Raw genomic sequence first — 13983 nt, 5'->3', positions numbered from 1 at the left:
CGTCTGGCCCAGTTGCTTCCCTGGGTCCCCAACGGTCCCCTGGTCACTTCTCTGTCGAGTCCCTGAGTGGTACCAGGCCTGTGACACTGTAGGGCTGGCTTTGCTAAGCCATCCCACAGTGCATACTGTGATGGATAAAACACTCCCCTAGTTTTATACACTGCCACCCAGGGCTGCCCCCAACCTCCGTGACTCCGAGGCCTGTTTCCTGTCATCTCCTGATTTTCCCAGTGGGGACTGTGTGTGCATGTGTGTGGGTTCTTTCTGTCTAAAAGCACACTGCACACCTGACTTCCATTCACAGTGCCTGAGGCCTGATCGTGGTTGGGGAATGTTCTGGAATCTGGATTTATTCTGCATACAGCTTGCTGCCTTTCATTTGCAAATCGTCATCAGGGAGAGTTAGGGAAACACAGCTGGGCCCTACTTATAGGGCTGTAAAAGCCAAAGCCACATGCATTCGGTGGAAGGCGTCCTCTAGGTGCCCGCACAGCCGCTCCTTTCTGCACTTCCTCTACGGTCTCCGATGACGTGAGACATCTCACAACTTGTTATGAGAACAAGCTTTTCATTAATTGATGTCGCCCAACTCTGAGCATGTTTCAGGTAGGCTGGGTTAAGCCGTGAGGTTTGATACGTAGGTGTATTAAATGCATTTTTGACTTAGGGTATTTTCAACTTAACAGTGGGTTTATTGGGACATGACCCTCTTGTATGTCCAGGAGCACCTGGGCTGACGAGGACAGAAAAGGAGTTTGAGCTGGAGGAAGGGCTAAGTTAGCATATGGTCGTGCTCTGCCCCCTGAATTAATGACCTTGTGCTCCTCGTGGGTCAGTTGGAATAAGGCAGATAGGCAGAGAACCACCTCAGCACCTGCACGAAACCAGCTGTGGTGTGTGGGGCATCTGTGAACGTGCATCGGCCGAGGTGTGTGGTGATGTGTGTGTTTGTACTCGTGCATGCACAGTACAGGCTACACACGTGTACTGACACATGCACACACAGAAATAGATCTATATAATTTTTTAACCAAAGCGGGGTCTTTCTCCACCAGGGCTATCTTTCTGTGGCAAGATGAGGCCCATGTCATTTTCAGAGCTAATAATGGCTCCTGCATAGTAGCCTCAGCTCTTCTGATTTGGGATGGCCTTTTGTGTTTTATCTAAGGTGTTGGAGGTCTGAACTGTTAAACCAACTGGTATCAAAGGGCAGCCACCCACAGCGACTGGCCCAGCAGGTGCTGGAGCCTGAGGCCCCCAGGGCCTCCCAGGTTTCTTAAGTAGAGAGTTGTGGAGGTCGATCAGCCTGGCCCTTGTGTTGAGGGCATAGGGCCAGGGGGGGCCTGGGACCCTCTACTCTGGACCCTTCTCAGCCAGGACAGTTTCCCACCTTTGAGGGTGAGACAAGAACCAATGTCCACTGACCTGATTCTGGGAAGACTGTGGCATATCCACAGTCTGCAGCTAGTCAGCCACTGCAGCGAGACCCCCACCCTCTAGAAGCTTGCAGGGGTACTGTGGGGAGCCACCCAGCCTGGTGGTGATGATGATGGATGGTTGTGGGAGGACCTAGGACTTTGGCCCAGAAAGAATTGTGTGATGGTCTCGGTCTCGGAGGGCCCCACTGGGAGATGGGAAAAAGGACACTCTCCTGGCCCGCCTGGGCAGACCCAGGGCACAGCCTTGGCCTTGCAGAGCTTCCTGTCCTCACAAGGGGCAGTGCCAGTTGGGTGGCCCTGCAGATGGACTTTAACTCTCACTTTCCCTCTCTCTTTACTCTCCTCTGCATTCACAGTTGGATAGTTTAAAAAAGGATAAATGGAATGTAAGTACTTCTTTAACATCTTTAATGCCTGTTACGATGAAGTGCACATTTAAATACCTCTTACTGCTGCTGGAGAAGGGTCGCACACCGGGTGTGTGGTAGGCCTGTGCTATGCCTGGGTGTGTGGGGCTGTGGGAGATTTGGCAGGCGACGGTTGCTGTCCATGGGGCTTGGGGGTGAATTTGCTCCACCTAGATTATCCACCCCCTGTGGCTTGGTCATGAGAACCTTCTGGAGTCTCAGTGGCTCCAGCCCCCGCCCTCTGCACTGAGGCCTCAGTGCAGGTCTCCATCTTGGGGAGGGGGGTGGTGGATACTGAGCAACTGAGGAATGGCACATGCATTGTGGTGTTATGAAGGGCATTCAGCAGTGAAGGAAAGGAAATAGAAGTTTCCCTGCACATGCAGTTGAACCTCCATAGCTGACCACCTTTCTACACTGAAACCTCAAGTTGATCTAATGTTCATACACCGAACATGCACCATATGTACATATCAGTATAGTCAGCCTCAGCCCTCATGTTGACCACCTCCCTATGTTGACCAGTTTGCTGTAGTCCCTAGGGTGATCCACTTAGAGGGGTTCTACTATATTTGTAGATCAATCAAAATATCTGTGGCTGGAGTTCACAGCACTTTGGGAAAAACTAGAGTGATTGGATTAACAAAAATTCTGCACAAAAAACTAAACTTGCCCATGAGGGCTCAACCACTAACCTAGGATCAGATGGGCAGCCATGCAAAATAGGTTAGGAAACTTTCGGAAATGTCATTATCATTGTTATTATTATACAAGCAGTACTTGTTTGTTATAGTCAATTGGGAAACTCCAGCAAAGTATAAAGCCACCACAAATTCAACCAGCCATCTGGAGGTAGCCACCGCCCATCCTGACCATTTTAAGATCGTTTCTCCGTGCATATATGTGACTATGTCTACACATACAGTACTCACATGGCCTGGCCTGAGCCACACCAGGACAAGGAGCCGCAGGGACAGAGGAGCACCAGCAGACAGCACAGAGGCACCAGCAGCCCCTCGCCTGCCTTCTGGAGCCCTCATGGTCCCAGCTTGCTCTGGGTGTGCACATTCCTTCCTGGGCAAGAGCTTAGCAGGTGCTTAGCCCTCTCTAGCCAAGAGTGGAGCTGCCTTGGCTTACTTGTGCCCTGCAGGGCAGGGACTTTGAGCCTGTCTCTGCCAGGCCAGCAGCCCCAGGATGAAGCCAGAGACCCACTGACCTGCTTAGTAGACCTGACTTGGGGCTTCCCCCCATGCTGGTGTCCACAGCTCCCACCAGCTACCCTGGAATGAATATGGGGCCTCAGGGTGGCCGTCAGATTGGGTCACACAGCCTGCTGTCCCTGAGGCAGCACTCGGCCCTCGAGGAAGCGCAGGCAGGGCATGCTCTCCCTGCCTCATCCTCACCTTGGTCTCTGGACAACCGAAGCCAGCCAAGGTCTACCCTGGAAGGGTCAGATAGTTGAGAGTATAGGAAGTAGTTGGCTCCTAGCTTTATTTTTCAGTAATTAAGATAACAAGCTCAGAATTTGAAAACAAGAGGTTTGGGGCAGAAGCCACAGAGGTTAGGCCCTGGGCCTGTCTGTGAGGCAGGAAGCCCAGGGTGGGTGTGCTAAGTTTTGTGGCCCCAGGCAGGGCCCAAGTGCTCCAGCGGTGGCATCTGCTCCCCTCCAAGACCTCCCCGAGTCTCCCTGGGATGGGGCCATCATCCTTACTCAGCGTCCCAGCCCCCGTCCACACAAAACTGGCCGAGCTCTGGGCCTTTTGGTGCCGTAGGGAGAGTTGCCATGGCCCTGGTGACCAGAGTCCTTGGGGCTTCTCTATCCACATGGCTGCCTGGCCAGGGTGGGATGGATCACTGTTTCAAGTCTGCAAGACAGACAGTGGCACAGCATTGCAAAAAAGTCCCAAGAGTGCCCACTTGCATGTGCTATGGAAAAGGTCAGAGGGTAGGAGGCCAACGGACAGGTGCACTGGGCACCATGAAGCCTGCTTCAAGGGAGGTCCAGGGATTAACTTGTCACTTTAGATACAGCTGGGACAAAAGAGGCCCCCTTACCTGGGTAACCCCCTACTGGGCCAGCTTTTGTGGGTCCTACATGGGGACTCCGGGACATGGAGGTGGAGATGGTCTGTATGCTCCCAGGTCCTGCAGATGTCCGCTTCGTCTGGGAGAAGAATGGGCGAGTTCTGGAGACATGTGCCCCTGTGCAGACCCATGCACTACCCGATGGCAGGGTCCATGTGCTCAGCTGGCTGCGGGATACCATCCGGGAAAGCACCGAGTATCGCTGCTCTATCTTCTCCTCTGCCGGGAATGAGACCTCCAGGGTGCAGGTCGCTGTGATGACACCTGGTAAGTGATTCCCACACCCCCTGCAACCCTTTTAGGTGATTTCCCATTAATGTATAATGGTAAATGTAGTGAAAATGCGCTCAGACAGAAACTCACTTGCGTGGTGGCATTTGTTTTGGAATTAGGTGTTGGCTTTACACTGAGGAAGATGCAGATTCAAGCTGTTCACTCCCTGCCTTCTGCCCTACTCCACTGTGTGCACTCTCACTGTCTCCCGTCTTCCCAGGGAGGGGACTGTTCACATCTTTAGGGCAGCTGAGCCTGTTAGGCCTGCTGCTCCACTTGCCTGGCCCTCAGTGTACACTCAGCACCAGGCTCCAGGGTACCCAAGTTGCCCCATCCGTGCAGACATGTTGGTGTCCTGCCAGGCTCCAGAACCTCCTAGCCAAGTTGCTTGGGCAGCTTGCCCTCTGCTCCAGGAGCCCACGGGCTGCCCTCGGATTGCCCTTAACCTTGAGGGTGGAGTGTTCCTTTCTTGATGTGCTGTCTTTTTGTGAAGTGTGCTTTCCAGCACATCCCACAGAGCATGAATGGGAGGTGCCAAGACCCGGTGCTGCTTTTCTGTCTTTACATGTAAATGGGAGTTGGCTGGGTCTGTAATCCTGGCCTGAGAATGGCTGCCCTGCAGCATTGATGCAGGTGATGTCACCCTGTCTTCTGATGGGACCTTGAGGGCTTTTCTTCTCTGAAACCTTGTATGATATACTTTCCAAGCACTGTGAAATTTCAAGGTATCTTGGTTTTTGCCTGCCTTGGCCAGACTGTTAAATGTGGAAGCCCTTTCCCATCAACTCTGGGCCGTATCTGTTTTTTTTTTTAAAGACAGAGTCTTACTCTGTTGCCCTGGGTAGAGTGCCATGGCATCATCATAGCTCACAGCAACCTCAAACTCTTGGGCTCAAGTGATCCTCCTGCCTCAGCCTCCCAAGTAGCAGGGACTACAGGCGCCCACCACAACATCAAGCTAGTTTTTCTATTTTTAGTAGAGATGGGGCCTCATTCTTACGCAGGTCTGGAACTCCTGAGCTCAACTCCTGATCCACCTGCCTCAGACTCCCAGAGTGCTAGGGGGGAGTACAGGTGTGAGCCATTGCACCCAGCCACATACTGTTGAATATTCAATACTTTCCACTTGCTATTATTTCAGGAATTATTTTTCTGAGAAGTAGGACTATTGGGCTACTTGAATTTTCCATTTCTCATCTACCCTTTCCCTCATATGTTAATTTCCCTCAGTTTTCTCCTCCAAGCCATAATAGTGTCTATAATTCTACTACTGTCATGTTTTTATCTCCAAGAGCCTTTTTTTTTTTTTTTTTTTTTGAGACAGAGTCTCATTATGTTGCCCTTGGTAGAGTGCTGTGGCATCACAGCTCACAGCAACCTCCAACTCTTGGGCTTAAGAGATTCTCTTGTTTCAGCCTCCCAAGTAGCTGGTACTATAGGCACCCGACACAATGCCTGGCTATTTTTTGGTTGTAGCTGTCACTACTGTTTGGCAGGCCCAGGCTGGGTTCAAACCCACCAGCTCCAGTGTATGTGGCCGACACCCTAGTCGTCAGGCACCAAACTTCTAAGAGCCTTTTGTTTTTATTGCATTGTTTTGGGGATGCTTATATTCTCTTCACTCTGAGAATACTGATCGATTTTTTTCTAGTTTTCTTCTTTCTTCAAGGCACCCTTTTCTGTCTTGCCATCCTTCTCTTGGATGGCTCCCATAGCTGTCTTGTGACGCGATAGTCTGTTTGCAGTTAAGAGAGGGGCACAAAGAAAACCCTAGTTCTCTAGACCAGCGTTTTTTTATTTTTACAATTTTGGGCTGGGTTTGAACCTACCATCTCCAGTATATGGAGCCTGCTCCCTACTCTGTTGAGCCACAGGCACTGCCTGAGACCAGTGTTTTTCTTTTTATTTTATTTTATTTATTTTTTTGAGACAGAGCCGCAAGCTGTCACTCTGGGTAGAGTGTTGTGGTATCACAGCTCACAGCAACCTCCAACTCCTGGGCTCAAGTGATTCTCCTGTCTCAGCCTCCCACGTACCTGGGACTATAGGTGCCCACCACAACACCCGGCTATTTTTGGTTGTCGTTGTCATTGTTGTTTGGCAGGCCCAGGCTGGATTTGAACCCATCAGCTCTGGTGTATGTGGCTGGCGCCTTAGTGGCTTGAGCTACAGGTGCCAAGCCGAGACCAGTATTTTCCAACCTCATTTATCTCACGGTGCACTTGAACCTGTGGTTAAACTTCCACAGCACACTTAAATTACGTTGATCAAAAAAATGTGTAAAAAAAAATTCTTACTGTGCTTTGAACTTCTTTTGAAATTAATGATCTTTAAAAATTTTCACGGCATATGTAAGATCCTCTCATAGTACACCAGCTGAAAATCACTGGTCTCGCCCCTTCTCCCCAAGGTGTGTATGGACTGGCAGCATGAGAATCACCTGGGAGCTCATCAGAATGACATCTCTGCCCTTACACCCACCTGCTGAGTCAGAACTACTCTGCAGGTGATCAATGTGCTTTAGCCAAGCACTTCTCCACCCCAGGGATCTTGCCAAGTAGACTGTCACTTAGCAGGGCTGGATGGGGGCTTGGCGTTCAGCACATCTGACTAGCTGCAGCCCACATCTGGAGTGGTAGGGCTTTGCCCTCTAGCACTGAACCATGCCGTGAACCTTTCAGTGTGGACTCTGGTGGCAGTACCTGGCACAGAGCCCATCTGTCCTGTGCTCTCCTGGGGAATCAGCAGTCTTTCAGAGCCCAGAAAGGCAGTCCTCTGGCTGGGCTACCAGGTGATGAACAGCCTGTGAAGCACCAAGCATCTTACTTAGCACAGAGCCTGAACTTGCAGACAATTTTCAGGTTGTTCCTTGCTTTATGCCAGCCCTGGACTCAGCTGTTTTGGGTCTGCTGACTCAATTTATGCTTATCCCTCTGTCTTCCAGCTTCTTGCTGTTTCCTTCCCTGCTCTGTCCTTTCTCAAACATTTATCTATGTATACAGAGGGTACCAAAAAGATGTATGCTTATTTTAAGAATGGAAAAAGCTGTATTAAAATTGTAATATATACTGATAAATGTTTGTCATCTTGTATATTATAATTTTTTCCTTTTTCAAAATGTATATACATCTTTTTGGCACCCTTTGATATACTTTTCTAAAGGGTCCCTTATTGTCATGTTTGTGGAAGTTCAGGAGAAAAGTAATTGCTACATACACTCTGACCTGAGTTTCGGTTCTTCTCATTTCTGTAAAATCTCCTGCCTGTTCTGTTCCACAGCTGCTGTTAGGATGAAACAGAACCGTCACATGAAGGTGATTTACCATTGTGAAATCCGGCCCAGGAGTTAGGTGAACAAGTGCTGTCTGCTATGTAGTCATTAGGAGAGAAGCACCGAAGCACTGGGCAGTTGAAGCCTATTCATGTTTTACCTTGTATCTAACTGACTGACTTTATGAGATAGGTGCTGCTGTCATCCTCACTTCATAGATGGTGAGAAAAAAGCCCAGAAAGGTTAAGTGACTTGCCTGATGTCACATAGCTCGGCAATCAGTAATGAGCAGGACCTGACTATGAATACTGGCATCTTTATGCACAAGTTACTCTTAAGGACGGTAGACACCAAAGAGGCACAGAGTTAAAAGACATAATTAGAGCAGCAAAAATACAGTTAAGTATTTTCTTATCTCCCTCCCCCACAATGTTTTCTAAAAGTGTAGGTGGTGTTGTGTTGGAGCTGGGTATGTTTAAAGAGTAAAATGATTCTCTGTTGATGTGAGGTCCCCCACCCCACTCACCCCCACATGTTGTTACAATCAGAGGTGTTCCTTTTTGAGTTAGGAATTATGCCTAGCATGGGCATGCCTGTAATCCCAACATTTGGGGAGGCTGAGGAGGGGAGACTGCTTGAGGTCAGGAGTTTGAGACCAGCCTAGAAAATATAGTGAGAGCTCATCTCTACCAAGAAAAAAAAAAAAAAAAACCAGCTGGGTGTTTGTAGTCTCAACTACTCGGGAAGCTGTGATAGGAGGATCACTTGAGCCTAGGAGTTTAAGGCCGTAGTGAGCTATGACTGCACCACTGTACTCTAGCCTGGGTGGAGTGGGACAATGGCTCTAAAACAAATAAGCCAATCCCCGCTCCCCCAAACATAAAAAGGATTAATGCTAGAGCATCCCCCTCCCTTTCAGGGAGGGCTACCCCACAGGCTGGGTGGGTGCCCAGCACGTAAACTGACCCATGGGGCTTCTTAGTTCTGTTCAGCACATTAATTCTGCTTTGTATCTGAAGGACTCTTGTTCTCAGAACCAGTTTCTGAAATCAGTGACAAGAGCCTGTAAATGATACCTTCATTCTTATGTTTACCAAAAATAGCATGGCTGTGTCAGGTTTGTGCTGTCATGACACAGCAGTAACAACAATCAAAATCCAGGATAAAGCATATGTAGGAGGCTGTGGAGAGTGAGTGGCAGGTGCTGTAATGTCCCCAGAGCATACAGCCACGCTGGCTTCCCAAGATGCCACCAGCCTTGGTGAGAGCCACCCTCTGCTCTCCAGGGAAGAGGAAGCCTTGCCCAGGGTCTCTGCAACTCCCCACCAGCATAAAGTTAGCCCCTCTACCAGGCAGGAATACAAAGTGCCAATGTGACGTTGGAGGGCAGCTGCCACCAGGCACCATCTATCAAACTGCTGCTTGGGAGCCCCTGTGGGTACAGGTGAGGCCCAGGATCACATGCTGGCCCCTGGGCATGCCAGCAGCTCTGCTGTGACCCACTTCAGCCTGGCGGAGGGGCCTCACCAGTGGGCTGTGCTCCTGAAGCAGGTTAGCAGGTCGCAGGCAGGCCCATAGCTAGAGCCCACCCACTGCACCCAGGGGCCTGAGGGGACAGGCAGCATTAGAGATGCTGCAGATCCATGACCTCGGCCTTGCTTGTCTTCCAGAAGCAAACCACCAGGAGAAATGGACCAGAGAGCTGGCTGCCTGGCAGGCCATGGTTGGGGAGCACGGCCAGATGATGCAGAGCTGGAGGAAGGCATGGGTACGTGGCTGCAGCCAGGCCCCACAGGGTTGGAGGTGGGCCCGGCACATGCCACCTCTGGATAGTCTTGCAGGGACCCTTCTGCCATGGGCCCCCGTTGATTCCTCTCAGCTGCTTTGTGAAACCTGCAGCCCCAGGGGAATCCTGAGTCTTGCAGCAAGGCTGGAGGGGATCAGGAATCACTGATAAGGAGAATGCGGTGAGGCAGTGGGGTTGGGGGGAGTACACAGGCAGGGCTTGTTGTCTGGTTAAGATAGGACCCCATGGCCACCCTACCCCAGGACAGAGCACTCAGTCACTTCTTTGACCAAAGTGGAACTCTGGGCAGTGGGGTTCCCTCCTGGGTACCTCAGGGAGGCATACTGGAGGAGCAGGCAGAGGCTCACGCTTCAGGCAGGCCCCCCCCATGGAAGTGGTCCTGCCAAGGTTCCCAAGTTGCTAACTGGCTTTCTTGGCTGCTATGAGAAGCAAAGTCTAGAGACTGCACAATAGATATTCTGCCAAAGTGTAGGGCAAACCACAGGCCTCAGGGCACTCTGTGGGTTAAGTTGCTGCCAAAAGGTGGGGAATTTACAATTGATCCTTCCATAGAGAGAGCAAGCTCCCTCTCCCCAAAACCACTTCCCTCTCAGAGACAACGGGGGTAAGCAGGCAGGCTGGCCAACCCAGGAGTTGGTGGGAATGGGCTGCTGCTTCACCTTTCTGTCCCAGGTGGGAAAACCATGCCTGGTGCTTGGGTCATCAGTTCTTCATGGAAGGAGACTCAGGACACTACTGATGTGCCTGGAATTGTCTAGAGGAAAAATCAGGGTGCAGAGTAAGAGTGGTCCATGTGTTCTGTCAAGGATTCAACTGCTGTGTTGTTCTTTTAGGAAAGCTGTAGCAAGGACACTGTGTAGCCACCAGGACACAGTTCTCAACCCAGACCCTGACCAGACCCTGCTGCACTGGCCATGGCTACCTCTGGAGAAGGACCAGGCATCCACAGTAGCGAGGTGTCTTGCCCCAGCCTGCTCTACATGGCCATTAGAGCCAGGGGTGGGGCAGTGGGAGAACATGGAACCTAAATGGGCCCGTGACAGGGACCGGGATGTCTTTAAAATCACATGCTTCAGTGTAACAGGAGGGTCTGTCTGGTGGAAGTGAGTAACCAGGATGGCTAATAGGCTACAGTAGCACCTCTGACTGACACTAAAACAACCGTGTTGGGTACAGGCTGCTCCTCCAAAAACATTCATCATGTCCTGAGGACCACTTCTATAAGATCCCAATAACCTTACTTTATGTCAGCCACCTCCCCCATTCCCCAGCCGACAGAGTCAGCACAGGCAGCTGCTGCTTTTACTGGCGAAAATCAAGCCATGCCTGCCACTTCTCCCACCCTCAGATTTAGCCACAAATCCTTGAAGGTACATGCCGGGACAGAAGGCGAGACTCCACATGCGATGCTTTGCCGCCGTCTGGGAGGGTATGTCTCTAGTCCCTGTGTTCCTCACTCACCTCAGATACCAGCTCTCTGCTCTACTCAGGCACTGCAGGTTATGTCTTTGATGTATGCCGTCAGTGCTCAGCTTCAGCAATGGGACACCAAGTTTGTATTGAGGTAGAAAAGCCAAACAGGTCAATTATGCAAATCTCCTGGGGCCATGTTAAATTTTCTCGACACAGGCATGAATCTCAAGAGAGTGTTTTGTTATACCTGTTCTTGAGTCTCTAATTATTAAAGTTGTATCTCCAGACTCTGTCACTGTGTGTGAACTTGTCCTAAAGCTGCTCAGCCTTTAATCTTACAGACTCGTCTCTTCTTGTCTGTGGAATGACAGTTTTCATGTCTACCATGAAACCAACCTTCTGTGCTCCTCTGTGATCCTAGCAAGTAACAAGCATCATCTCAGCTATACGACCACAGCCTGGCCAGCTACTTCCCAGGCTTGTGCTTGCCCATGTGGCCAAATGACGCTCATGCTGCTCATAGGCCATCACATATTCATAGTCTAAGTTTTTCTATAAAATACCGAACAGCTCTCATTGTGGTACCTGCTTGGAAACAGCCTCAGCAGCTACAGGCTGCCAGTGACATGCATCAAGCTCCGGGCTTGTATCACTGATGCCCCTTCTGTGTCTTCCGTGAAGTATGGATCTAGAGCACTTTCACACTCAACAGTCACACACTTGCAGTTTTTGTAATACGGTGTTCTGTTAGGAAATCTAATTATGAGGGTGAATTTTTGAGTCCTTTCAATGTTGGAAAAAAATGAAAGTACGTTTGTTCAGTTAGATAACAAACAGTCCGTGGCACCTGGCTGCGGTGCTGTGCTTCCTGAAGCACCTGGTGTGGTGAGGGAGCCAATCAGCCCACAGCAGTGGTCTCAGCTGAGCCTTTCCTGCCCAGGAAAGCAGTGGCGATGGTATCACTAGGCAAGTGCAGGTGAGAAAGGGGAGGTCTGAGCAGGAAACCTCTCAGAAGCTGAATGTATGTTAACCCACCTAGTCTGTGAAAGCTGCTTTTATTCCTAGATCAGTAAAACGAATACCACAGACCTAGAGACCTCTAAGAAAAGGCTTTTTGTTTATGAAATTTTAAAATAATAGCTGCTCCGTGCAGCTGACAGGGTATTTGTTCCCCACAAATTAATTTCAAATCTCCCACTTTCAAACTTACTACAGTGGATCTGCTACCTACTGATAGAGGGGTGGTGGTGCAGGAAAGACCTCACTGCTCCTGCTGATGTGGCAGAAGGATAGCATGTGGAGGGGACTCTGGGCTTGGAATGCCTTCTGACCTGGCTGACCACATTTAAACAGTTCAGAATGGGTAAAGACTGTCAGGGCTCACAGTGGTCACAACGAGCACCACAGATGACAGGGGACGGTTGCAGCCCTGCCCACAGCATGCCATCTCTGACTCATTGCAATTTTATCTCTGTGTCACTTATTTCTCAGTGGTACAATAGCCGGCTGGCATGACTAAAGTCAATTAGCTGTATTTTCAAAGCCAAACAACACCCTACTTACTTGATGAACAGAAAGCAGTGAAAATCCTTTCCTGCCATAGGCTTTGGTGAAATGAAATGTGAGTGCAGGCCAGGACTGAGCCAGGACATGTGTGGCAGGTCTGTGCAGGCCAGAGGCTGTGGCTGTCACTACTTTCAGACCCTGCTCAGCCCCCTTCACTTCAGGGCCAGAATGTCCAAGAGGAACAGTCAATTAAGACAGAGACCACTGATGAGCTTAAGGTCACCAGAGTCTGGAGCAAAATTAAATAATTACTCTTTATTCAAAATAAATAAACCCTCTTACTTACAAGGAAAATAGGAAAGTAAAATCTGTCCTCCTCTGAGACAGAAACCACATTCAGAATATGTTCATTTAAAAAAGAAAGAAAAGATTTATAGATTATTAAACTGAAATCTAGGAACTTCAATACACATTGTTTCTCTGAAAAATAAAGACTGAAAGAAATAATTCATGTCAAAAGTCATAGGTTTAGAAAACCTATTTTCCTTCTGTGGCTCATTTGAGCAAATCCTCCAAGTATCCCCAAATGAAAGCTGAAAAGCAACATGCCTGGGAAAGGGCCCTTCCCCACAGTCCTGCTCTGATGCCAGTGTTCCTGCAGCCCTCCGTCAGGTGGCTCCCTGCAGGACTGGGCTCCTTCCCTGGGGAGGGGGGGTCCCCGCTGGCAAAATCACAGCACCAGCTTTCTGCAAACTCACTCACTTGGCTCAGCTATTCTGCAATGGAGAGGAAATTTCCTTAGCAGCCAAAGTACTCTAAGTACCATGTTTTCCAGTGTTTTCCAGATCCACAGTGTGCTCAGAAAGCCAAAGCTGTATCACCAGGCTTTTAAGAAATTTCCACCGGAGTATATATGAACAACATTTGATGGGCTCCACAGTTTTAAAGGCCTGAGACACTGCTTCACATCCCCTTTCATGCAGTGTCTAATTTCCAGATTCAACAGTCATACAAAATACATTAGGTCAATGAAGAACTACAAAGAAAAGGCCCCAAAGTCTTTGAAACCTCCCTCTCCTTACCCAAAAAAACACACACAGGAAAGAACTCTCTTGCTATAAATTCAAGTTCATCATCTGAGAGGTAGAAGCTTCCAAGGATTCATCTAGCTCCAGGGCACATCGACTGTACACTTCCAGATGTTTTTTCCAGATTTCAACTAAAAGGAGAAAACAGATCAACAAGTTAGAAAATTCCTATCAGAAAATCAGTGGTATGACTGAGTGGACTTGTGGCCACTGCCCAGCAGATCACTGAGCTCAGGAGCCCAACAGGGGCTACTCACTGCTCCCAGTCTGCTGGGCCAGTTGAGCTGCATCCCGCCCCCACCCCCGGCCCCCGCCAAGAGAGCTCACAACTTTAGGAAACCCCGCCTGGCTTTCCAACCCTGTCTTGGGTACAGCTACCATTAACTCTCTGTTAGGTGACATCTGACTTGAATTATAAGACAGCCACTGACAAGTCCTGACAATGTCCAAAGTTGAAAACACCTCTTAGGCAATGGCTTAGGCTTACTGGGACTGATTATAACCATCTTGGCCTTGACTTACTAGGCCTGACTACAGCTGGTTCTGGCTAGATTTCACCTTGGTTGGACTTACTGGGCACTGTTACAGCTTGTCTTGCAGCATCAATGGCCAAACTGCTCTCCTGGGGATGCTAATTGAAGCTGATAAAGAACTTAGAGGACACTCAAAATGACACAAAATCCTCCACGGATCA

The 13983-nt window shown here is 49.5% G+C and overlaps 2 protein-coding genes across 4 annotated transcripts in view; one reads left to right on the top strand and one right to left on the bottom strand.

Moving 5' to 3' along the window:
- Nucleotides 1-10982, top strand: part of SEMA4D (semaphorin 4D) — a 122171-nt gene extending 111189 nt beyond the window's left edge. The window contains exons 17-19 of the mRNA XM_053578847.1: nucleotides 3989-4198; nucleotides 9146-9243; nucleotides 10116-10982. Coding sequence (XP_053434822.1) covers nucleotides 3989-4198; nucleotides 9146-9243; nucleotides 10116-10142 — 335 coding nt within the window. The 3' untranslated portion in view covers nucleotides 10143-10982. The remainder of the gene's footprint in view (nucleotides 1-3988; nucleotides 4199-9145; nucleotides 9244-10115) is intronic.
- A 1522-nt stretch (nucleotides 10983-12504) lies between these two features.
- SECISBP2 (SECIS binding protein 2) overlaps nucleotides 12505-13983 on the bottom strand; it is a 40916-nt gene continuing 39437 nt past the window's right edge. For all 3 annotated transcript variants that reach the window (XM_053578856.1, XM_053578863.1, XM_053578870.1), the window contains exon 17: nucleotides 12505-13420. In XM_053578856.1, the coding sequence (XP_053434831.1) occupies nucleotides 13317-13420 (104 nt within the window). In that variant the 3' untranslated portion in view covers nucleotides 12505-13316. The remainder of the gene's footprint in view (nucleotides 13421-13983) is intronic.

Source organism: Nycticebus coucang, chromosome 2, assembly GCF_027406575.1.
Source record: "Nycticebus coucang isolate mNycCou1 chromosome 2, mNycCou1.pri, whole genome shotgun sequence".
NCBI lineage: Eukaryota > Metazoa > Chordata > Mammalia > Primates > Lorisidae > Nycticebus > Nycticebus coucang.
The sequence above is the reverse complement of the archived record's forward strand: the minus strand, read 5'-3'. Positions and strand labels throughout refer to the sequence as shown.